General features: G+C 39.1%; 2 protein-coding genes across 2 annotated transcripts in view; one reads left to right on the forward strand and one right to left on the reverse strand.

Moving 5' to 3' along the window:
• COL4A4 (collagen type IV alpha 4 chain) overlaps positions 1 to 2979 on the reverse strand; it is a 61830-nt gene extending 58851 nt beyond the window's left edge. Inside the window, exons 1-3 of the mRNA XM_066556615.1 lie at positions 2924 to 2979; positions 2026 to 2065; positions 107 to 184 (exon numbers count right to left, since the gene is read on the reverse strand). Coding sequence (XP_066412712.1) covers positions 107 to 184; positions 2026 to 2065; positions 2924 to 2979 — 174 coding nt within the window. The remainder of the gene's footprint in view (positions 1 to 106; positions 185 to 2025; positions 2066 to 2923) is intronic.
• Positions 2980 to 8295: 5316 nt separating this feature from the next.
• COL4A3 (collagen type IV alpha 3 chain) overlaps positions 8296 to 23986 on the forward strand; it is a 53993-nt gene continuing 38302 nt past the window's right edge. Inside the window, exons 1-5 of the mRNA XM_066556599.1 lie at positions 8296 to 8376; positions 19367 to 19423; positions 22417 to 22506; positions 23123 to 23167; positions 23647 to 23691. Coding sequence (XP_066412696.1) covers positions 8296 to 8376; positions 19367 to 19423; positions 22417 to 22506; positions 23123 to 23167; positions 23647 to 23691 — 318 coding nt within the window. The remainder of the gene's footprint in view (positions 8377 to 19366; positions 19424 to 22416; positions 22507 to 23122; positions 23168 to 23646; positions 23692 to 23986) is intronic.

Genomic DNA, 23986 nt, shown 5'->3' on the forward strand with positions numbered 1-23986 from the left:
ATTGATTTATTGATTTATCAACCATGTTGATTTTCAGGAACAGCAATGTGCACAAAATGAACAGTATTTGCAAGAGTAAATATAATTATCTCTATTCACAACTTACCCTTGATCCTTTTTCTGGAAAGCACCGACAAACTGAACAATCCTGTCCCCCACATGGATCAATATATGCATATCCTCCCTAAAAATGAAAAGGTTGTGGATTTGTCAATGTACAACAGACAACAATTACATCATCAAATATTGTCAGCTGGACATGTTAGCTAATTAGGTGATTTTCAAGGCAAAAGATCTCTCATCAACATAAACCTGCTGGCGAGGTAGAAGCAATAAGTAAAAGCTTATTACTTGTTGTTGTAGAAGGTGGAAGAACTTAACTACAAGTTATGTTACTTAACTAAATATTACAGTCAAATATAACTTGGGAAACCAGCTGCATCTGAAATAGATTTTAGCAGAACCAGAATTTAATTTGCAATAATGTACAATTTGTAATCCATCACATTATTTTAGGAGATTGTTCAACTACAATGAAATGATAAAAGACAAAACAAGGTGAAGGAGCAAGACATTTACTCAGAGATAAAACCTTGAATTTAATTCTTGTCTATTAAATGAAAATAAGTATATGCATGGTGTAATTATGCATTGCCTACTATTAATTTACTTCCTGTATTAAAAAATTCTGTTATTTTAATAGCAAAGAAATTACTGCTTTTTCATCAAGTTGCAATGAGAAAAATTATTCAAGGGGAAATGAAAACACAACGAAATGTAAGTTCAGTAGATCTTGTGTGTGGTAAATGAACATCATTTCACTGTTCTTTTCTATTTCTCAAAGTGTAATAATAAACATACTTCATATGCACTTATAAACTAAGTTGGAATGTCTCCTAAATAGCATTTTTGAGTAAAACTGTGTAAATTATCAAAGATATTTTAAAAAGAATTTTAACAAGGAGGTAAAATATTTAAGAATAATGTAGATAAACAAGTAAATGGTGATAAAACAAATATTTCCCCAGTGTGGATTTTCATTATTATCAAGGTCAAGATTGTTTTGTTACTGGTTTTAATACCCAACAGAACACTATAGGCTCATACTTCAATGTTTCAAGGAGAAAACTCTGACAAATATTAGATAAGGAGGAAAAATTCTGTTCTTTCTATCTAGACCATTTTTAGAATATCTGGAATTCCCAAACCTCAGAACAAGATGTTATGATGGTCTCTCTCACACACTACTTGTCTATCACACACTGCATTTCCCATGAAATTACTAATCTACTCTGCACTAGTCTCTCACATAGTTGTTAGAATCTTGCCTCTCCTGGAATGTCAATAGAATACAAGCTTCCAATAACAGAACTATTATCCTTTCTTCTGGTTGAACAGTTATTTTTAAAAAATATTTCCATCTTCAACAGCTCAAATGAAAAGGGATGAGTTTGGGGATAAAAAAATAAACTCTACAAAAAAAGAGCTTGTAAATATTTGAAAGAATACAAAGAGGATGGGCTTGAAAGAAGGCAAGGGCATTGCAAAAATAAGGGTAATGTGAAGGCCAGTACAGACAGGATAATAAAGTAGATATTGAAACTACATTATATGTGAAAATTTGGCTTCAGAGAGATGGGGCTGTTCACAGAAGCCAGTTTAAGATCTAGGTTAACATAGAGAGCAGAATGGAAAGCTAGAATTGACATGTGCCATAATGCAGAACCATTAAAGAGACTTCATGAGGAAAGAGATAGAAAACCCTCCTTTGTTCACCGAGTCTACATCCAGCTTTCCAAATACACCCCAAGAAGCCAGAATTAGAATCTAGGAAAATCCAGAGCATAAGATTGCAAATTAGATAAGCTGAGTAGCAGAAAGGAGAGACAGAACTGCAGAAATACAGAGAGGAATATTACAGTTTTCCCACAGAACTATTGGTCATTTTGGTGCATGTGGTGCTACTTGTTTAAACTCTATCGTTCTATCCCTCACCTGCCTAAAGTAACTATCAATGTCACTTACCCCATCAATTCCTTGAGTTGAAAAAACAATCAGCAGCCACCTGATTTAAAAGAAGAAAACTGAATTAAAACTACCCTCACAACTTCAAACCTTTACAAAAATTTAGCCTGTAGAAAGTGAGAAGTGATCAAGTGTACACATGATTTAATCCTGTTTGGGGTGACTATATAGTGTTCTTCTAAGGCATGCACACCATCAAGAAATGGCCTCCCATGCTGTGAATATTTGTTTTTCTGGACTTGTGAGACTGAGGACAAACAGGCATGGACAAGACTATGTGAAAGTGATTATAACTCCCCCTTGTAACCTATTTCAAATTCCACTATTACGAAGGGCCAGAGGGGACCCACTCTAGATAGGTTTCTCCATGGACACCATGAGGTGAAGACGGAGTAGAGATGGGAATGATCTGCATCTACCCTGAAATCACTTAGTTGGTGCTGTTTTCTTTTGGTCAGAGAAAGAGGGCAAGAGAAAGTAGAGAGGAAAGCCACATTCAGAATAACAACATGATTCTAGAGCAGCTGCTAGGGAAGCCCAGCTCCATGCCAACCATTGCTAGTGATGGCTTGTAAAGTTTACAAAAAAAATACTAAAATAAAAAGTTAGCCCAAAATTTCTGCAGCAATACAGAAAGTAAGCATTCTTTAAAATTATTATTAATGCTAATATTATTTTTACTAAGAACTAAGGTGTCTACTAGTTATATGAAAAGATAAATTAGGTACAGCCATAGCATACAGACTGCTGTGTACTAGTCTACAGGTTACAGTGAAGCCTATTTCAAAATTACTTCAACTTTGCAAATATCTAGGTATTTCTTATTACTGTTAAATTAATAGCTAAGAATATATCTCAGTGAATCTGGTTAAAAAATGTAGTGATCTGTAAAACTCACCAGGCAGCTGTGATAAGCCACTTAATCCGTTCAAATGAACCCTTTGTTAATGCCATTCCTGCTGATTGAGGATTTGTATATGCAGCACTTCTTTTTCTTTAAATGGCAGGTCTTCTCTTTCCTTCTGTTTGTGGATGGTCTATAAATGCTGTTCCATACTGGTGTTGTTTTCCCCTCTGAACCTGTTTCTATTAAAATATACATCCAATGTATGCATGAATAATCACTGGAAAACCAAAAATAAGTCTTAACCATTTGTATGTGCTACACTGCACAGCTTTGTGTTGGCACTACATTATATTCTTCCTATTCAGGCCACATTTTATTTTATCAGCAATCCAGTTATTTCAAGGGGACTATGATGAAACTGCAGATTCACATAAAAAGCGGTACAAGATTTCAGCCTAGTAAAGATAGTCTTCATTCTGTGTTTAAAATAATGAACAAAGAGAATCTTGCATCATTATTTCTTAGAAAGTTTTCATAGCCACCATTTCAGTTAAAGGCACTAATACAAAAGATGCAATACCCATGTATAGTAAAAAACCTAATGAAATTTTAAAAAAACCTCAAGAAAGCACTTGTTATAGTTTTAAGACCAAACTGAGCAGCAGCATCTTTTGCAAACTGGGCTGGACCAGTCTGTGCTAGCATCTGAGCAAAGGAAGAGCACTCTAAATGCAGAATAAAACATATGCATTTCAGCTAAGAATTCTACCCATATGCATGGACAGATGACAAAAATTGGACATTGCCTAGAATTTTTTAGCTTTTTTTTTTTTAGACTGTTTTTTCTACAGCTTTTGCTAGGATGTAGGAAGCTGGAAGTTCAGTGTGCAGGACTGCAAAGTGGCCTCCACAGTCCCACACAGTCAAATTTTGCATACATAAATTGCATACATAATACATAATTTGCATACATCAGTGCATCCCTGACCTCTGACTTAGGTCCAACAGTTTTATTTGCTGTTCCAACCTTTTTGGAAACTTGAGCTTCACAAATCCAGAGACAGGGCCAGGTCACGTGCAAACTCCCTTATGCCCCAAATAAAAAAGAAGCTGCAATCCTTTGTAATAAGGCATGTCTGGCAAATGAGTCACACTGAGGGTTATTTCAAACTGAGGGTTTAAGGGCTGGGCTTCTCCCAGGTTAGCACAGATTATCAGAGGCTTCTGCTTTTTAGCACTCTAGTGTTCCAAATGTGGGAAACAATTTTGAGCACAAACAAACTGAACCCTGACTAGAGTGAATTGACAGGGGTTTGCTTCCTTTGGAGAAGTTTCCTGAGTAGGCAAAGACACTCAGTTCCTGAGCAGGGAGTAAGGATGTGAAGTGCAGCAAACTGGCTGCTCTCTGATAGCTGTTCAGGCAGCAGCCATGTGTTTGTTAAACACGTGAGGGTACAGTTCCTGAAACATTACTGTTTTGCTTTCTGTTATTTGATAGTGAGGCACCTTTCTAACCAGAATTAATCTATAAATAATATTGACTTCTGTGTGTATCAGCATATCCAAATCCCTCAGTACTAAGGGGAGTCTTTGGAAGCTGCTGTGCCCTGACTGATGAATAAATAGCCTAAAGGCAGCCAGTCCAAGCTGCAAGATCACTCTTTATATGTATTGTATGGTACTCCATTCATCTGTCAAATTCTTACAGTCTTGCTGTGCCCCAGTTCCCCATCTGTAAGAAAAGAAAAAAATAACAACATCCCTCATAGAAAAAATAATATTCCGACCGCATTCCTACCTCACTGATTTTTTACATTAGTAATATAAACAATATAAGCAAAATTATGAGGCAATAAAATATTGTTAGGACTGATTGCCTCAAATGGAAAATCCAAGTCATAAAGTGTTGAGAATTTGCAGAAATGTGTTCCTTTTGCTCACTATCCATCTCATTATTTAATTATCCAAATAGCTTCTGAAAATTAAGAAGAAAATGAAAAAGAAAATTATATTTGGTACATTTGCTTTGTATTAGCAGTGAAACTTTTATTTTCAAATTAAAATCCATTTTGATCCAACCCATTGACACAGTTTGAAGTAATACTTAATGCATGAGTGGAAGACTTGCAACCCTCTGCTTGTTATTTTGTCATGGCTATCTAAACCCCATAATTTTCCGAACAAGTTGAATTGTTCAGTAGCTAATACAATAACAGAAAGAATACAAGGTTTTGTTTAGATTGATGTATCAAATTGATCTCATTTTTTGTTTTTGAAGCAATCACAACAGTTACCTCAATAAAATATCCCCAGGATAGCACACTCACTGCCACCAAAGGAATAGATTTCACATGACATCACCAAACCTCACCTCAGAAAGCAGAAGGGGAAAAGCTGGCAGTATAACATAATCTAGATGTTTCCTTTCTAGACAGTAATCAAGAAATAAGACAACTTCATTCTCAGTAACTCTGTTAAAGAACAGAGGACATGAGCCATAGTTTGAGGCAGACACACAGCTACAGTTATTGAGGTAAAAAGAATTAGAGCAGTCCTAACTGTATTTTCATCACATCCAAAGGAAGCAACATCATGTGCAACACTACCACACAAGTTACAGAGTCAAGGATTCAGAAGCTGTGAAATAAAAAATCGGGGTTTGTGCTCAGTTTTAATGTCCTTTTATGCATATAATGAGGACAGTCATTTGAAGTCTGTGAATATATATGCTGTTTTCCATAGGACTTCTGCCTCATTTGTGATGGACATATTCAGTACTCTCTCCATTCTTTCCAATAAGTCCTGTATTTTCATTTACAGTGTTCTATAAAACTTTGCATTTTATACTAAATTTGTACAACTTTAATGTTTCCCACAAAAATATTCCTGAAAATAGTATTATCTTTTCTGTACCATAGACAACCAAGGAGACAAAACCAAAGTTAAAGTAATTAAGTATCAGTTACTGTAGAAAAAGACAAACTTTAATTAGATGCATCTTTCAATTGCTTTCTAGAATTAAGGTTGATCTCCTGTGTTCATGTACTCGTGCTTTTGTTGGATTTTTGTAAAGTAGCTCTACAGGCACCTGCAGGTATACATTTTGGCACAACTGATGCTAAACTGGACAGCTGTTTAGACATACAAGATTGTCTGAGTTTGTAGCTCTTGGATAATAACATGGATTACAGCAGTATCAGCAACACTGGGCATCAAGGTTCCACAGGCTTTCTGTGGATGGACAGTGCCCATGATGGCAATGCTGAGCAGCAGGGAGAACATCAGTGGCTGATCTTACCTGTGTAGCAGCTCAGTGCTCCTTTGGAGTCATGGATCTGTCCTAGAGACTCTCATAAAGGCATGTATGCTTCTATGTGACAATCTCAGAGTGCAACATTACTTGCTGTTTCTTAACTATAAACACACAAAACTCTCATTCAGCTGAGCCACTTAGCAGCCAGCTGCTTAAGGTCAGTGAAGGAGGTGGTTCTGCAAGTGAAGAGGATTCTTTTTAAATATTTTGCCTTATTGATACATCTCCCTTGTTAGCACTATCACATTTTTGCTTTGAACTTGCTGACTTTTTTTTTTTAATTTCCACACAGGGTTTTCATCATTTGAAAATTGACTCAGTATCTCTTTATTATAGCAGTGTTTCATTCACTCAGTATTCTGCATGAGTTCCTTCATTGCCCCTAATGGTGGTCTGCCTGCTTTTGTCTGTTTCTTCCAATAACTCATTGGCATAGTATTCAACAGTTTTTTTGAGTAGTCTTTACAGTGAGAGCCATGCCATTTTGCATTGAAATTGTCTTCATTTCAGAGGACTAATCACTCTCTTCCACTGTAGTCTCACTTGCACTGACCTCATTGTCTCATAGATAGCTTATGCACCTTTTGTTTTCACTTATTTACAAAAAAGTGTCTACTACCTTCTTTCTAATGCCAGAACTTCTCATGTTAAATTCCAGCAGTGGATACTATTTCTTCTACATGGTCACCATCAATCTGGCCTGAAACCAGGGGAATTCTTTCCTTTTCTCTCCATACCTTGCTGTCTATACCAGCATGCTCTCACAGCTTTTGGATATTTTAGAGTCAAGTTGTTTTACCATAGTCCTATGTACAAGATCTTTGGTACTGAAGATAATGCTCACCTCATCCTGAAGCATGTTCTTACTGGCACTACCAAACTTTTTGGAGAAGTCGCTTCTGCTAACCAGCTTTCAGAGCAGTTTTCATAAGAGGTTGAGTATGGTCTACTGAGCAGAGATTCAGCTTTACTCTTGTGCCTGTCAGAGAAGCTGTTTTACAAAGCTCTGCGCCTAGCTTTCTGCTCACAAAAGCCTTTAGCTTTGTATTTCATTAATACTCCTAAATTTATATACATCTATTATATAGTTGCTTTTGCTGTATAACTTTTAGTGCAAATAAAACCTGTAACATGGGATTTCCTGTATTAGCATCCATGAACACTACAGACAAGATAAGGCTGCTGTGGCCAGCATGCTTTCGAAGTTTGCACCTTATCTATACAGCATTCTATTTGGTGAAAGGTTACCTTGAGCATGCAGCACTTCTGTCAATAACATAAATGTGACAAACACAATTCCGTTCGCAAAAGCTTTTTATCATATTAACAGGAAACCCTGGGGAGAAACATTTCTCGCTGCTTTCCATTTATGCGGTGGGGTAGCATTTTGTCCCCTCTGGGAATTTCCTCTGTCTCATAAAGAAAACACTCGGGGGAGCGGAAAGCGCTGCGGAAGGAACTCCTGTCCGTGCCCGGGAGCGCCCCGGCAGCGGCGGGATGGCGCTGGGAGCCCCGGCTGCTGCTGCCGCTTTCCCGGTACCGCCTCGCTGTCGGCCGCTCTCACCGTGCCCTCCTCCCCGCCGGGACCCAGAGCCGACCCCGCTCCGGGGGAGCGCAGCCCGCGCCTCGTTCGGGGGTGCCGGGGGCTGGCCCCGGCCCCGCTCCCGCCGCGGTTCGGGGGGTTCCGCCACCTGCGCCCTCACGGCGGCGCGGGCGGGGGACGGAGCCAGCCGGCAATCCGGGACACCTCCCGCTGTCCCGGGACGGGGCCGCTCCTCAGCGCGCTGCCCAGCCCCGTCCCGAGGAGAGCCAGGTGCCCCCGTCCGCGGCGCTCACCTCAGCTCTCAGGCGGGAAAGCCCCCGACGCCTCGCTCACTCCATGCCCGCTGAGGACGGACGGACGGACGGGCGGGCAGGCGGCGGCTGCCAGCGCTGCCCAAGGCACGCGGGGGGAGATGAGGGGGTGGACGAGAGGGGTGGCCGGGGCGGGGCCGCGACCCGGGAGCGCCGAGGCGGGTGCGGAGGAACCCTCCGGCCAAAACCACGGGAGGGCAGGAGGGGGCAGAGTGGAAGCGCCCCGGGACGCCGCGCAGGCAGCGCCGAGGGGGGGATGGCCGGCGGGGGCTGCCCCGGCCGCCTGGCGCCGGTGCTGCTGCTCGTCCTGCTCTGGCCGGGCCGCGCCGCGGCGGAGGTGAGTGAGCGCCGGGACGGGGCGGCGGCGCCGGGTCCCGCGGAGGCTGCGGCGGGCCCTGGGACACAGCGGGCTCGGCCCCGCGCTCCCCGCTGCCACCGCGCTGCGTTGGCCGCTGGTGGGGAAAGAAAGGTGAATGCGGGTGTTTCAAATGATGTACCGCGTATGCACGGCCGCGCAGGGCGAGAGGAGGCGAGGTGAAGTGAGGTGAGGCGCATCTCGCCCAGCTGCGGGGCACCGCTACCAGGACACCTCTGCCGGGCGGGGATGAGGACGGGAGAGAAGGCCGTGCACGGGGCACCGCGTCCCCGCTGGCCTCAGGAGCTCCCCGCCCTTCCAGCTGAGGGGACGAACGGGGTGGGATGGGGGCTCCGTCCCGTCCCCAGCCCGGGAAGCGGCTGCGGAGGCCCGGCCTGCGGGCACGAGGGATCCCGTGAGGGAGTGGGCGGCCAGGACGGAGCCCCGAGGGAGAGGATGGCCCCGAGGCAAACACCCCCGGATCGGCATTTACTGTCTGGACCACCTGTGCCTCCTTCATGACAAAATCATTTGACAGACTTGTCTTTCACGCTTAATGACAAGTGTCCATCACCGTTTGGTCAGTAAATTTTCCTAGATCATATTGTAGTCTTTTCTGTGCCTTTCTCCAGTGTCTGGTTATACATTTGGATTGTACATTCCCGGCTGGGAGAAGAGCAGGCAGCTGTGAGGGGACACGGCTCGGTGTAGTTCTCAATACTTCTGGCAGTTACCAAATAGAAAACTGCCGGTTTCGGTGAATTTCTAGCAGACATCAAACACATGAAACTGACAGTTTTAAAATTTCTGATAAACCTAAAGCACGCGAAAGTGACAGTTTTATTAAATTTCAGGTTCTTTCTCCCGTAATAGTCAACAATCTTAATTTTTTCTTGTATGAGTAGGTATGACTAAAGCTCTAACACCGTACATGGAAATCTTTACTGCCTCTCAAAATATTTTGAAGTTCACCTTTAGAAGGAAGAAATATGATCTTGTACTTTGCTGTTGCTAAAGCAGAGCCACATTCTACTGCAATTATCTGAAGTAGTCTAATTAGTAATAATGTTTCTTCTAAACTCCTGCAGGTTTTTCACTCACCCATTCTGGGTAGAGTGTCTGGAAACAGCATAAGCTCCTCATCCAATATGTTGGGTTTTTTCATGGCACTCTAACTCCACTGGCAGTCAAGTTCAGTCATTTAACAAAGATTTAATTGTTTTATTTGTAATGGCATTAAAATACCTCTTAGTTCTTATGTAGAACAGAGTTAACAGATCTATTTGAAAAGTATGTTTTCTGCAGAGTTGTTTCAGGCTCCATCCAGATCTGGATGTGGAAGATGTGGAAAATTAGCAACTCAAGACCTGTCTCTCTCTTCTGCCCAGTTTGCTGGTTTTTGTTCCTTTCTCCTCTTCCTCTGCTGATACCTGCCATCCATTGCCTTTGTTGCTCTGAAGAGGTGGATCTCATCATGTGGGCTTCTGGATGGCTTTTAGCAAGCACAGGCTGTGTTCCAGGAATGCCCCCCTCTCCCACAACACACACACACTTTTTCTAAGCCTCTCTTCTGGCAGTTTTATCCAAACTCCTAATTAAATATTAGTGGCTACTGTAATTGACATGAGGTAATTGATGAATAAATCATTGCATCTTGGATAAACTGTTCATTGCAAAGAAATAGTTAGTTAGTATAGTTAATGTTCTAAAATCATGCTACACTTTCATATGAAAATAAATTGATGTTTGACCAGCAAGCAATACTTCTGCTGATTGCATCAATTTAAAAATGTTTCAACATAGAAAATTTTAGGTGTAGTTTATTCCTGAAGACAGGAAAGAAAATTAGTCATTTGTGACTGCTGCTGTTTATACAGCAAATTTTAGTTTTGCTGCTTTTCACAGAGTCCAGACTTCTCTGCCCTTAGGAGGCTGAACTTTCTGGCACCTGCTAGGGAGTATTATTGTCTGCATTCTTGGCCACTGGCATGCTCTAATCACATCTTCTGAAAACTCAGCAGAAGTAGCATCTTCCCATGTCAAAGGCCTTTCAGCTTCTTTGATCAGCTTCTTTCTTCTTCCTTGACTTCAAAGAGTGGTGTTATAATTATTTGGATTTTTCTGCTGTTTATTTATATATTTTAGAATCATCATCATCAATATGTTTTCACGGGGTACAAGATTCTTCCTATTCTTCATCTTTTTTTCTTTCAGAAAAAAATGGATTTGCTTTTTCATTGCTTCATTTTGTCTAACAGCACCTGGAAGTGATAGTGTCTTGGTGTAAATGTACAATTCAATTAATTCCCTTCAGAGTGTCCTGTCTTTTGATATCATTTATGTACTTCTCTTATATCTTCAAATTAAGTACTAAGCTAAAATATTCCCTGAAATCTTGATGTTTCAAATGACACGTTGTTTCAGTTTTTCCTAATAGGAAAAATACCTTGGTCAAGTTTATTATTACTCAATCGATATTGTGGCATTGATCATTTCTATGATGCCATCATGTTAGTATTTTTTCAGAACAAGATAGAGAGAGTTTCTCTTTCAGCAAGATTACTTGCTTGCAAGTTAGCTGCACCTCATCTTACTACCACTTTTTCATTTGTATTGTAAATACTGTTGCAATGTTTGTTAGCTCACAGGATTAAATTAGGTGCACCTTGTTATGTTCTTGCCTCCATCATGACATTTCATTTTTTTTGTCATGTGCTGGTGGCAAAGGAGGGGACATAACAACCTTGGTGACTGTAAGACTTGGAAAGATCTGTTTTGCATCCTCTTCCTCACGCATATTGTCTGTGACTAATGCAAGTGTTCATATTTCACAACTAATTTAATTTCTTACAAATGTTAGAATTTGCATGCAAGTACTTAAAATGAATCTTCTTTGCTTCCTAATAGCAGTATTTTTTTCCCTAATTATATGTAACCTATATTGCTGTCACAAGTAGATCTTAATACATGGCTCTGGAAGGGAAAAATGATGTTCTACTTCAGCCCATGGCTATCTCCAAGGCTGGTGGGAATGGCATGCAGGCTTTTTTTGACCAGGAATCAAAGTGTTGGAGGCACCAAGTGTCCTGGTGAGAATGTTCCTTGTCTGATAGCCTTTGGAAGCACCCAGGTTCTTTGTTGCACAAGCAACTGAGAAGGGAAATGTGCACCTGAATATACAAGAGAGTTCACAGAGCATGTTAGAAAAACAAGTCCTTTGTGAAGTGCCCTCTTTGATTTGGTTAATGTGATCCCAGCTCCAAAGTCAAGGAGGGTGTTAGTCTGAGAATTGGGTCCAACTTCTGCTAGACTTTTCTGCTCCTGGTTGCCTCTACTTTTTTTGTAATTCAGCCATCACCTCCACAGAGAAACAGCCCAGTGTCACAGCACTGCAGAGCAAGGCTTTTTCTACCAGGCCAAGAGAGGCAGCATAGATTAGCAGAGTTACCCTAGTGTTTGTGCATCAAAATTGATGGATTTCTGCTCTTTTGCAGCATGTTGCTCTGATGGCCAAGAAATGTGAAGTGTTCCTGTGTGTGTGCTGCATCTTACAACTGAAAGATGAACCTGCTTAGATGCCCTTAGTAAACACCTGTAAAAATTGAACTGTTGACACTGGATGCCTTTTCTAGAAAACCTACAAGACAAATACACATTTAAGCAAAAGTCTATAATTCAAGTTATTTTGCTGGCTGAATAATTCCATTAAAATTCTTAGAGTAGGCAGGTTCTTTCTTCACTGCCTTGCATTTCATAGAGATAGAACCATTTTATTTATGATCTGTGCTAGCAGTCTCTTCTGCAATACCTAGAGCTGACTTGACATAACAGATCTTTGAAACAAAATACTTTGCTATTAAGTGTGACTAGTATGGGATGTCCGGTCATCTGTTTTACTGTCACATTCTCACCTTACTGCCTAACAAAGTAACACTAGAAGTATGTTGGCATGGATTACAGGAGCCTAGGAGGAAGGTGAAATCCAAAAAAAGACTTTTTTTTCAACTGTTTGCAGCCTCAGTCTCTCACAGTCACACTGAAAAAGCTCCATTTTGTCACACCTAATATATTTTTAGTTCCATTTTCATTATTTGTCTTACCCATTTTGGGTACAAGTCTCACAGGTTTACAGGTTTTCCATTTTGCCTGGCTTAGTGAAGCCATTTTAGCTAGGGCTTTGTGCTGCATTTTTCCACAGGCTGTTTTGGAGGAAGCTGCAGGAATAAGTGACCTTTAATTTTTTTTAATCTGTGAAATCACAGAGCCTTTCAAATAAGGAAAAACCAAAGCATGTGCAATAAGCCTTCTCTGAACAAGCTACTGTTGCTTTCATTGCTACTTGCATCACTAAACAGAAGATGCACACCAGGAATTTTATGAATATACAAATATACAGGCCTGAGGAGATGAAAATTTTAGTGAATATCATTCCCACACTCAACAGCTGGGAAGAAATACAAAATGTGTAAATTAATGATAACGATATTTGGTAGGTAAGCAAAAATTCACTAGTTAAATGGTGTGTATTCTTTGTTATTAGATTGCTCTTTTAAGGTGATTGTTAGGAAGGAAGAACACGGATGAATAAGCTGATTAAACACCCTTAAGAGTTTGCTACACAAAACAAAATTGTGTGGCCTGAATTGCTTAGTCTTTTTTTCCTTGGGGAAAAGAAAATATTTATTTCTGTTGTCCCCATGTCCTCTTCAAGTTCAGGAGAAGAAACCAACCCCACAGATGGAGTTTTTAGCTCCATCTTTGTAGATTTTACACATCTGAATATATCAGGAACAGTTTGGTTCTGGTAGTCCTTATCACAGCAACTTCAACCCTAGTGAGATGATTTGTAGAGTAAGGTATTGGTCATTATAAACATAAATGTAAATATATTCCATGGTTTAGAAGGAAAAGCATCATTCTCTTTGTCTAAAGAGAGAGAAATTCTGTATCTTCTCTTTATAGACCAAAAGTAACTTACACACACACACACACCCCCTCTCCAAAACAGGAGATTTGAGAGCCTCCACATAGAGCTTTTCAGAACTGCACACAACATACCAGCCCTACTTGTATAGATACTGACTAATTTTATGCAATGTCTACAAAATAGGCCTTAGTGGCCATTGCTACAGAGCTCACAAATCATTTGAGTTTGTGAAAACTCAGTGTGTTTGGTTTGTTCTGCATTAAAACTTTTTATCTGTTTTATCCTAAGGCAATGATGAAGACATGGGCAAAGTGAAGATTGCTAAGCCCTACTCTTCTCACACTTCCTCACTGATAATGAGCTGGGAGAGAAGGGAGAAGCTCAGTAGAATTAATTGTGCTGTATCTGCTTGAAGAAGAGTATGGTTGGCACCATGGGAGTTCCATGTGGAACACACTCCCAATGACACAGTGGTGTGTTTTCCTGTATTAACAACTATGTTACAGTGGTTTCTTGGAACTTTTGTACAAACAGGCTTATTCACAGAAAAAAAAAAGATAGGCTGTACAGTAAGTATATCAACAAAAAAAAAAAGAAGCAAGAGATATTAGAAATTCTCTGAAAATTTTGTTTTCATCTGACTTATACTGTTTAACCTAAGGTTTATGTTACTGTTTTTTTATTATGGTGAGTGTGGATACCTATGAGAGATTTGTCTAACACTACAAAACTCTTGTTATGCAAAGTTCTTAACCAACAGGGTTTTGCTATAAAAAGTAAGAGATTTTTTTCAAAGTGCTTTCAATCTCTGAAGTGAAAAAAGGGTCTCATACACCTGTTCCCCTTGGCATAATAGAAAGTTGTTTAAATGTTCACATACAGAAGGTTCTTCCATTTCTCTCTACATGTCATTTAGCTTAGTTGGTTTGAAACACCATTATAAATATATCTTTATATTATGTGAATGAGCAAATCTCTCCTAAAAGAGCTCATACCAGTTTAAAATTAAGGATTTAAAGTAAGGAGATTCTTACCAAGTTCAGATAAAAATGTATGTTGACATCATGTGACCATGACTCGTGTATCTGTAAATTAAACACAAAGTCCTGCTTCTGTGAAGTGTTATGTTTTCCTATGACCACAAATGTTTAGGACTTCTCTCCTGCACCTCACACTGAAAGCAGCTCATAACCAGTAATACAAGGCCTGTGTCACCAACGAGGCATTTTGATTCAATAGCTATTCCCTGAGCAGGGTTCCCATTACAGGTGCTTATTGGAGCTTATTCAACAGCTGCACTGCCTGCAGCAGAGCAGTTGTCTCCTGCTGTGTCTTTTAGATCCAGGCTCTCTGTGTTGGGTGCTATTAGTTAAGTTACAGGTGTATTTCTTTATAATGGAAAGTCCAAATGAAATAATTTTCATCCTGTGCTAGGTATTCAACTGGTAAGCAAAATGCTGTGAATTGTGATAGCATACATGGCTGTTAACAGGAGTCTTCTAAGGTAGGAATGTCTGGCTGCCTTCCAGTTCACAAATGACTACACAATGTTTCAGGGTTTGGGAACTGACATATTTTCCTTCATCTCATCATCTCCTATTTCTGCTCTACGTTGTCTATACTTATTGAAGGCTTAATAATTTGGTTTTGTTGTACTGGTCCAGCAATCACTAAAAAAACACAAAGTTCTTCGTGGTCTTTGATAATTTTAATGAATTCATGTTTGATGCTTAGAATGCATGAAAAACTTTTAGTATACAGATTCTAATTGTGAGACTGGTATTTTGTTTTGACAGCAATGTTTTGGAGTGAGGGGACCTCATTCTCCAGGACCTTGCATGCTCCATGGTGATTTGCAGTTGTGCAACATGAGGAATATGCTGCCATGGTCACATATCCACCTTGTCTAGCTAGAATTCCTGACTGCGCTAATCTAGATAAGTGTCTTAATACAGGTGCATCAGAAGAAAAAGATTTTCTTTATACAGCTTTTCTCACAGTGGGAAAAAAGTTTTTTTCTGTAAAGCTTTGCCCTCAGATCCTCTTGTGCAGGTTAGGATAAATTTTCAAAACTGTAACTGTATCCAAGCTAGAAACTCTAGCTACCACCATCATGTTCTTCAGAAAGTACGACATTTAACATATGTGCAGCATACCTACCCCAACACAAATCTGCAGTGTGAATAAATGGCAGAGCAAAACTTTCCACTTCTTGTAATCACAATGTATTATTCCCACCTTTATTAGCTGCAATAGAAAACAGGTAGTAGAGAATGACTGAAATGGGCCTTTTGACGTTTTAAGCACTATATTAACATCAACTGTTGGAGCAGGGTTATTCTATGTGCTCAGTTGTGATTTATAGACGCAGCTGGGATGTGTAAAGTGATTGCTCTGCACTGAGACAGCCCAGGAAGAATTCAAAAATCTCCATGTGTCAGCAGCTCTTGAAAATTCACCATCAAGACTTAAAGGAGCTGTCTCACTGATACATAATTTTTAATAAGTATTGGCATTTAAGAGAAATTACAGAAAACTTGAAATTAGCTTCCACTTAGGACTACTGTGATGATGTGCATATTTTCAGGCTGCTCAGGATATCATTAATGAGCAGAAAGATGGAAAAGTATAAAAGAGTGGCATCACAGAAAAATAGATATTTTCCAGTAAGTCTTGTTCCACATAGTGATAGAGTTCTAATTCAATGATTCCTTAAGTCAGGAGATAAAGACCTAATGGCAGAGTAGGTGAGATGCTAATAAGTATCAAGTTTAAATGAAAAATTAGTTATGCACTTTTAAAAATAAGTCTGATCAGCAGTTAGAACAACCAGTGAAGGAAAGCAACAGCTTCATCACTCACTTGAGAGACCTGGGCTATTTTTACTGTCCACAGTAATTAATGGCTATCCCCTGCACTCCTTTTAATTCATTTTAAAATACCTCATGTTGCACAGTCATCTTTCATTTATGTTAACCAGGATTTACTTCGGGCATCAGTGGAGTTCACCCATGAAATTAAAGACCAGTCAGGCCAAAAGTGCAAACTTAAGCCCCACTTCAGCCACTTTACTATATTCCTACACATTAAAATTAATTTCATCTCAGCTTTCATCTCAATATCCTGTGTTCTCTTGGTCTGAAATATACTTAAAGGATATGGTGCTTGTTTCCTGCAGCAACACATTTTGCTGCCTCTCTGTCCTAGATGCAGTATTTTTAATACAAATATGTATTTTGAAATTGTAGCTGAGCTACCCTGATCTTCTCTGGATCTGGAAAAACAAAGACTCTGTCAGTTCTGTCATTGTATATATCATTCAAAAAATAGATCAGTGGAGAAATATGGGACCATCCTCACTTTGGCTCTGTTCCTCTGTACTCCACCTTCCTGCCTTTAAACCATTCCTGGTAGGACTGTGCTGCCCCACCAGTGTGAGTGGCAGCACTCAGAGCCTGTGCTAGGGACAGAATAGGAAGACTGGCATTGCTTGCTCTTCTCCTTACATTAACACTTTGTCACATCCTTTGGCATATTCATGTTTGATAACATCTCTAAATACACTCTCTGACATTCTGCAAGTAACCAGTGCTACTGGCAAGGTGCTGAGAACTGTGTAAGATTCTCTCCAAATTAAGTTGCCACCACTGCAGTGGCTGGAGTAGCAGAGCCATGCTCAATCTACATTAACCTTTGCATGGGTGACACTATAATCTGTAATATGTTATTTCTTACTTTCTAAGTTGGTTAAGTTACTCTCTGAATCAGGAACAGGAAGAGGTCAGAGCCCCATAGAATCCAACCCCATAGTGTAGGAAGGGCAATTCAGTGTTATGGATAAGGATGCACCCACTGAACCAAACATTAACCAGTGCAGTAAATGTGCCTCAGCGTGTACCACTGGAATCATGTATCTGTTTAATATAACACTGTAACTATCACTAAAAACACTTTGGAGAAGAGCTCCTCTGTAAATTACTCCAAGTGCTGTGGGGTTTTAATTTTGGTTCATTGGTGAATTGATTTGATATTCATATAATGATCTGGCTGTATCCTTTGACCTAGATTTTAGATCAAAAATATTCTTCATCAAATATTTGAAAGAAATGTAAATTATTATAATGAAAATCACAAAACCAAAAAATATGCAGTTAAACCTGTGGCTTTGGTTAATACACTTATTTATATAGATGTTATTGTGAGAATTTTCAATAAACTGTTAATACCTAATATTCAGTTTCCTTATTTTATAACCTGGAAACATCATATTGGGTTTGTATGATCCTTTGATAAAGAAGCTGCAGGCATCTTGGAAGGATGTGAAAGCATCCTGCAGTATAAGTGAGCAATGATTTTTTGGTTCAAAGCTCCTGTACAGAAGGCGTAATCTAATCTTACATAAAAAATCATATGCCAAAACATTTAGTATTATCCAGCTAACTGACTGTGTAATGTTAAATCATTGGTCTTTTCAGTTTAGTTTAGAGTGATATGTGTACACAAAAAGACCTAAATAGATCTGAAAGCTTCCTAATGGCAAATTAAACATACTCTAAGCATTCTGACTTCTTGAAGAGCAAAGGCTCTCTTTCTTTCAATAGTTTATTAACTTAGATTAATTGTATAGTGTCATAATTTTCTACATGTTCATGCATTTCTCTTCACATTGGATCATCTTTGATTATAAGATAAAAGGGTTTGTTCTGTATCTGTACACATCAAATCTTCTGCAGATTATACCTCTTATGGGAGAGTAGCTTCATTTTTGGATTTCTCTACATGTCCTGAAAACTGTGCTTTGCATACAGATGTTGGAAAGATCTGTATGCAAAGCATACTGCTTCTACTTTGCTTTCACAGGCAGGAATAAGGTACAACTCCATGAAGGTCTATAGAATTATAATAGTACATATCTGTGTATACATCTTACCTTGAGCAACTGCCCTTTTTTGTATTGCTTAGCAGACCTCTACCAATAATCACTTTTGAAGAGAATGGTTTGGTATGCAAGGTACTGTCATTGAATAAGGAACAAGAAAATCAGTTCTATTATAAACGATCCCAAATTTATTTTGAGATATACATCTCAAAATAATTTATTCTCTTGTATTGATGCTTAAAGGCTTAAAATATCTGTCATATAACTGACTTGATGAATTTAGATTATCCAGTGCCAGACTGACTGATCTCACCAAGAAGAAATCAGGATACTGTTTGTTGTTGATTCTGCACTAGTTCTTATTCTTGTATTCCTGGTGATATAATCATATTGATTAATATAATAGTAAAGGTAGCATAGTTAGATTGTTTCTGTTTCACATGATACCTTTGTTTTCCAAATTTCTGATGCAGTACCACTTGAATTCTAGCTGTCAGATCACAGTAAGAGTGAGTCTTCTTTAAGTATGACAAAGAATTAACTGTTTAATGTTTGCATTTCTTCAGAAATCTAGCTTGAAATATCAAGTAGCCACCTATTCATCTGTCTATAAATCAGAGGCAGACACAATAATTTCTTGAGGATTTGCCTTTCAATAGACAACTGATTTTAATTTCTGCTTTATTTTGTAAATTAATGTTTAAGTATCTGTTCACTGGAGGACTGCTCCCTGTAGCTGTTTTTAAATTGATGGATGGCATCATCTTCCCTAAGTTCGACCACCTAAAAGACAAGCAGCAACTGTAAGGAATTGTCAAGTCCATACAGAGCAGCAACTACTTGCAGCATTATTCCTCCATCATAAAAGAAACACAAAAGTTACAAATTTGAAACACTGTGACTGTTGTAATGTGAGAAATTGTAGGGGGTAGTGAATTCTGTCTGCAAGATCTCACTAGTGCTCTTATTTGTCTCAACAGACAATACAGAGGAATAATGAGCTCTTTGCCACTGTTGTGAATTGCCTCATCACAAACATTTTTTTACAAGTTTTATTATTTGTGAAATAATTACTTACTAAAACCACTGAGATCTTACTTGCCTCTCTCCAAACAACTCAATGAGAAAAAGAATTGTATTATAACGTTTGTATTTTTGTTTTTCAGAACTGTGTATGCAAAGGTAAAAGTCCATGCTTTTGTGATAGCACAAAAGGTAGTAAGGTAAGAACAGATACATTTTCCTTTTTGAATATTACCTTAAATACTCGGAAATTGTTGGTACATTACTTCAGTTGATACAGTGAGTGAATTTAGTGCATGATGGTAATTTGCCAATAGAGTCTACAGAGAACGATTACCTTACAAAGTTCTGTTAACTTTGGGGAAACTGTTTAACCAAGCCTTTTCAACTGAATTTTTTTCTGCATTATTATGTTTACAGCACTGTATGATGTTTGGACACCAGCAGAACAACTGCCCAAAAACACCAGGTCTCTTTCACTAACCCCTAACAAATGCCATTACCTTGGCAGCTGCTCTCCTGTTATAAATTTCATAATGCCATCAGGAGTCTCATGCTCAGTGCTTCCCTCTTTCCATCTCTGGACCCTGCCCACCCCCCTTTGCCAGTTCCTGAAGGAAAGCTGCACATGCTGGCATCGAACAGATAAACTTCTTGTATATCAAGCAGGGCATGAGTTTCTGGGTCCTAATCACAAACACCTTGCCAACACTGAAGGAGCAGCAAATCCATCAGCAGTAACAGATCCACAGCTCTGCCTGTTGCCAATAGCAGCTTGGCAGAGGCTCTGAGTGGCTTTTAGAAAAACCTAAATTACACAAATGCCAAAAATTCTTTGGAACTCCTGCTCGCAGTTGGAAGAACAACTGATTCACAAATGAAAGGGGCATTATTGAAGAAGTCATGGTTGCAAATTAGGTGAGCCATGAACACAGAAGTTGCCATACTTAACCTTATCAACAGATTTCAGACATCTATAAAGATCTAGGACTATGGTTAGTCCCACTGATTCGTCCCATCTCCTTTTATGAAGTTGGAGAAAATTTATCTGGAAGTAAATATGCTCATTATTAAAATATATATTAATAAGTGGGAAAGGAGAATACTAATATTTTTAGTAAAATCTCCCTGTTTATTTTTCATATTACTAGTTGGTCTAACCTGACTTTGTCCTAAACAGTGAAATTGAAACCAGTTGAAAACCTAGAAAAAAATAAGCTTCCCACTAAAAGAGAAATATTAATAAAATGGACACCCACAACTTGTCTTTATCAGTTCCATGGAAAATAACTGAACAATTTGTGGCTAAGAGTAAATAATTGTTTAGACTGATGAAGTTTTACATGCAGAAAATCAGGATAATGGCATTAATCAACATGTTTTGGTCATTATTCAGTGTTTAGAATTCTCCAACCTGAAAATCTTCAAATCTTGTCGATCTGCTAAGAAGAAAGTGTAGCTAAAATTGCCTTTTCTGTAGAGAGGGCAGTGAAGCTGTCAGGAGAGCTCTGGATTCAGCAGCACCGCGTGGCTCTTGGCACGGGCAGGCAGGTGGAGTTGGGTTTTCCTGGGAGCTGGCGCCGAACCCCCTCCAGCGGCTCATCCTGGGATAGCAGTCATCCTCCTACCTTGGGATGCTGCGGCAGAACATAAAATAGAAATAAACTTTTTTATAAAAAGCTATGCCGATTTCTTATATAGCTCTCACACAATCTTTATAATGCAATTCTTATTTTATATGTGTCAAAGTATTATGGGATTACATTCTGTCTTGAGAGATACAAATATATGTAATTACTATTTTTAAAATTTTTATTTCATTCAGAAGCTATTTAAAATCTGGTGAGTTTGTGGGATTTTGAAGAGTGAGAATTGGTGCAGGGAAAAGCCAGAATATTTTGGCTTCCCAGAGACATCTCTTGGCTTCTGTCTTGTACATCAAATAGAACAATCAAACTTTGTCGCAGCAAAATTTCACATGCTTTCTTTGTATAATTTTGTATAAAGCAATAGGAAAATTGGCTCTGAGAGAACTGATAATCCCATTCTGTCTCTCCCATGTCATGCTGTGATGTCTTGAACCAGCAGCTCTTCACTGATGTAAAAAAGAGCATACTAAATTGCTGCTGTCTGAAGGGCTGAAACACCTTTTCCATGAGCTTCCAGGCTTGAAACATATCATTTAAACCAAATTAAGACTTGCATCTTCTATATTTAACTAAAAAACTAAAAATGCCCCTTTCACTCTAGCTTGGTCTTCTGTATTCTGTTTCCATACCTTCAATTGTGTTTCCTTTAGTTTATTTATTTGAATTTGATCTTAAAAAAAAAAAGTGAAAAAGTAATTTGATTAGATTCAGAAAAATTTAAGATATTTATCATGTAAAGAAAGGGGGTTTTAGTCTGTCTGAATGGTTTTGTTGTATTTGACTCCCACTGTTTTCTTCCTTGGTTTTCATGAAGAGAAATTGATGGTTTGGAACTGATTTGGTTTACAGCAGAAACTGTAGGCACACAGTTTGTGGTGATTGGGATGGGGCTGGCCAAGCCTCATCCCCAACGGGCACAGCTGTGAGCAGCACTGACAGCAATGAGCCATGGAGTGCCCAGGGGCACTGCCCAACCACCAAAGGGAGCAGAGGGCACACAGGTGCAGGGCATCAACAGGAGGGAATAAAAGGCTGGGCTAAAGAACAAGAAGAGCTGACTCTTGCAGCCTTCTGAAATGGTGTGGTGTTGCTCTGTATGGGTTGAAGCTTTCTGAAGTTGTGTGATGATACTCTGTGTATTGTGGCTGTCTCAACTGCAGTGTGTGCTGTGGCACATGCTGTGACAAGCAGCCATTAAGTCTCTCAATTTTTGTTGCTAAACATAATACAGAAATATTAATAAGGAATACATATCAGCTGCTTTCTTAAACTTTTAATGCTGTCAGCTAACATCTGTACTCTACAAAATCCTGAGTACTATCTTGTGCTCTGATAATTCAGCCATACTTACAAGCATGTGGTGCTGTGGGGCCAAGGCAGCCCAGAGATGGACCACAAAAACAGGTCAGTGTTAACAAGGGCAGTGGATCTGCCACAGCAGCAGAAAGCCAAGGGGTACTGAAAGTAATGAATGCCTCAGAAATAAGCTATCAAAAGGAGAATTCATGGATATTTGAAGAGTTTAATTATTTTAATGTTTACAGGGTGAAAAAGGCTTTCCTGGTGTTCCAGGTCCACCTGGTCAAAGAGGCTTTCCTGGTCCAGAAGGGCCTCCAGGGCCACAGGGACCAAAGGTAGGTATGTATGTGAGACAGAGATACACACAGAGAAACTACTGTGCTTGACAGTCAAAGTTAGCTATGGCTGTGTAGACTATTCTGTTTTACAAAACCACACCAAAACCTGTTTTAGAGCTTCCCATTTGGTAGAGATGTTGTTTGGTCATCAGCTGCAAGGGTCATTTTTACTGCATCAGAGTAGAGCTGATATGACCATGGGCTTTGTTGTCAGTTGTCCATTGGCCAGTGCTAAAGCAGCTGGACTAAACTGCCAGATACAATGAACATAGGCCTAGACAGATTTTTGCAGCATACCTCAATTTTTGTCTTTGTATCAATTAACATCTTGACATTTGTTGCAGAAAAGAAAGCAAACAAGCTACTAATGAGGCAAATATGAAAAATAGATTTAAGAAAATTTGCAGGGAAACATGTTTTTTAAGATAGATCTTGGCCTGTTTAGGAAATACCTGGTTGCCTGCAGTATGGAATGGCTTTATTTATTTATATAGCTGACTTTGTGTGCACATATTGGTATTGATATTGAAAATATTGCGTGTCCTGTTGACATTTATGTGCTCTTTCTCAATTGAAATGTACCAAAAAACATGAGTTTCCATTTTTGATCTAGGGTTCTCCAGGGCTTACAGGCTTAGTTGGACCCAAAGGTATCCGAGTAAGTGTTTGTATTTTAAACAAACTTTCATGTATTAGATGTCATGGTAATTGCCAACTTGGTTCAATAATTTGTGAAAATAAAAGCAATACATTATGTCTGATTTCAACGTATGGTTAAAATTTATGACACAGTGTATATACTAGTATTATTTATTTCTAGAACTCTTGCCCTTTTTTGCTGCACCTTACATCCAAGGTTGTTGCTGTATGTATTTAATATTTGGCTATGCAGTGAAAAATTCAGACTAGAACACCACAAAGAGTTGTTTGGGATTTTTCCTTGTGGGCAAAACCAGTGTGTGTTACCTGTGTGTAACCATTATGCTCGGTTCACAGTCAGAAGAGCTAAGGAAGTAATGATCTTTTAATAAAATCATACTTTCATTGATTCTTAATATGACTGTAATCAAAGAAAAATTGCCTAATGAGCTTTTGTTTAATATTCATAATATTACTTCTCTGGTTTAATATCATTAGGGAGTCCCAGGAATACCTGGATTTTCAGGTCCTCCAGGCCTTCCCGTAAGTAGAAATGAAACTGATTTAACCATTTCTCTCTTACTTCAGTCTTTTGTGCACAATTACCCTCAGCTCAATGTGCTCACTCTAGTCTCAACATCAGCATTGTCTCTGTCAATTGGCCTAGAGATAAAAATCTTGGCATCAGCAATTCTTAGTCATTGTAATGATTTAAGAACACATTGTAATCTGTCAAGTCTTGTGAAACATTGCTCCAACATAAACTCTTTCAGTGTTTCTGAAAGGCAATATGAATGTACAAAAACAAAGCTTGTGTCAATTTTCGTGCTTCTTTTAG

The sequence above is a fragment of the Molothrus aeneus genome, chromosome 10 (genome assembly GCF_037042795.1).
Source record: "Molothrus aeneus isolate 106 chromosome 10, BPBGC_Maene_1.0, whole genome shotgun sequence".
NCBI classification, from domain to species: Eukaryota; Metazoa; Chordata; class Aves; order Passeriformes; family Icteridae; genus Molothrus; species Molothrus aeneus.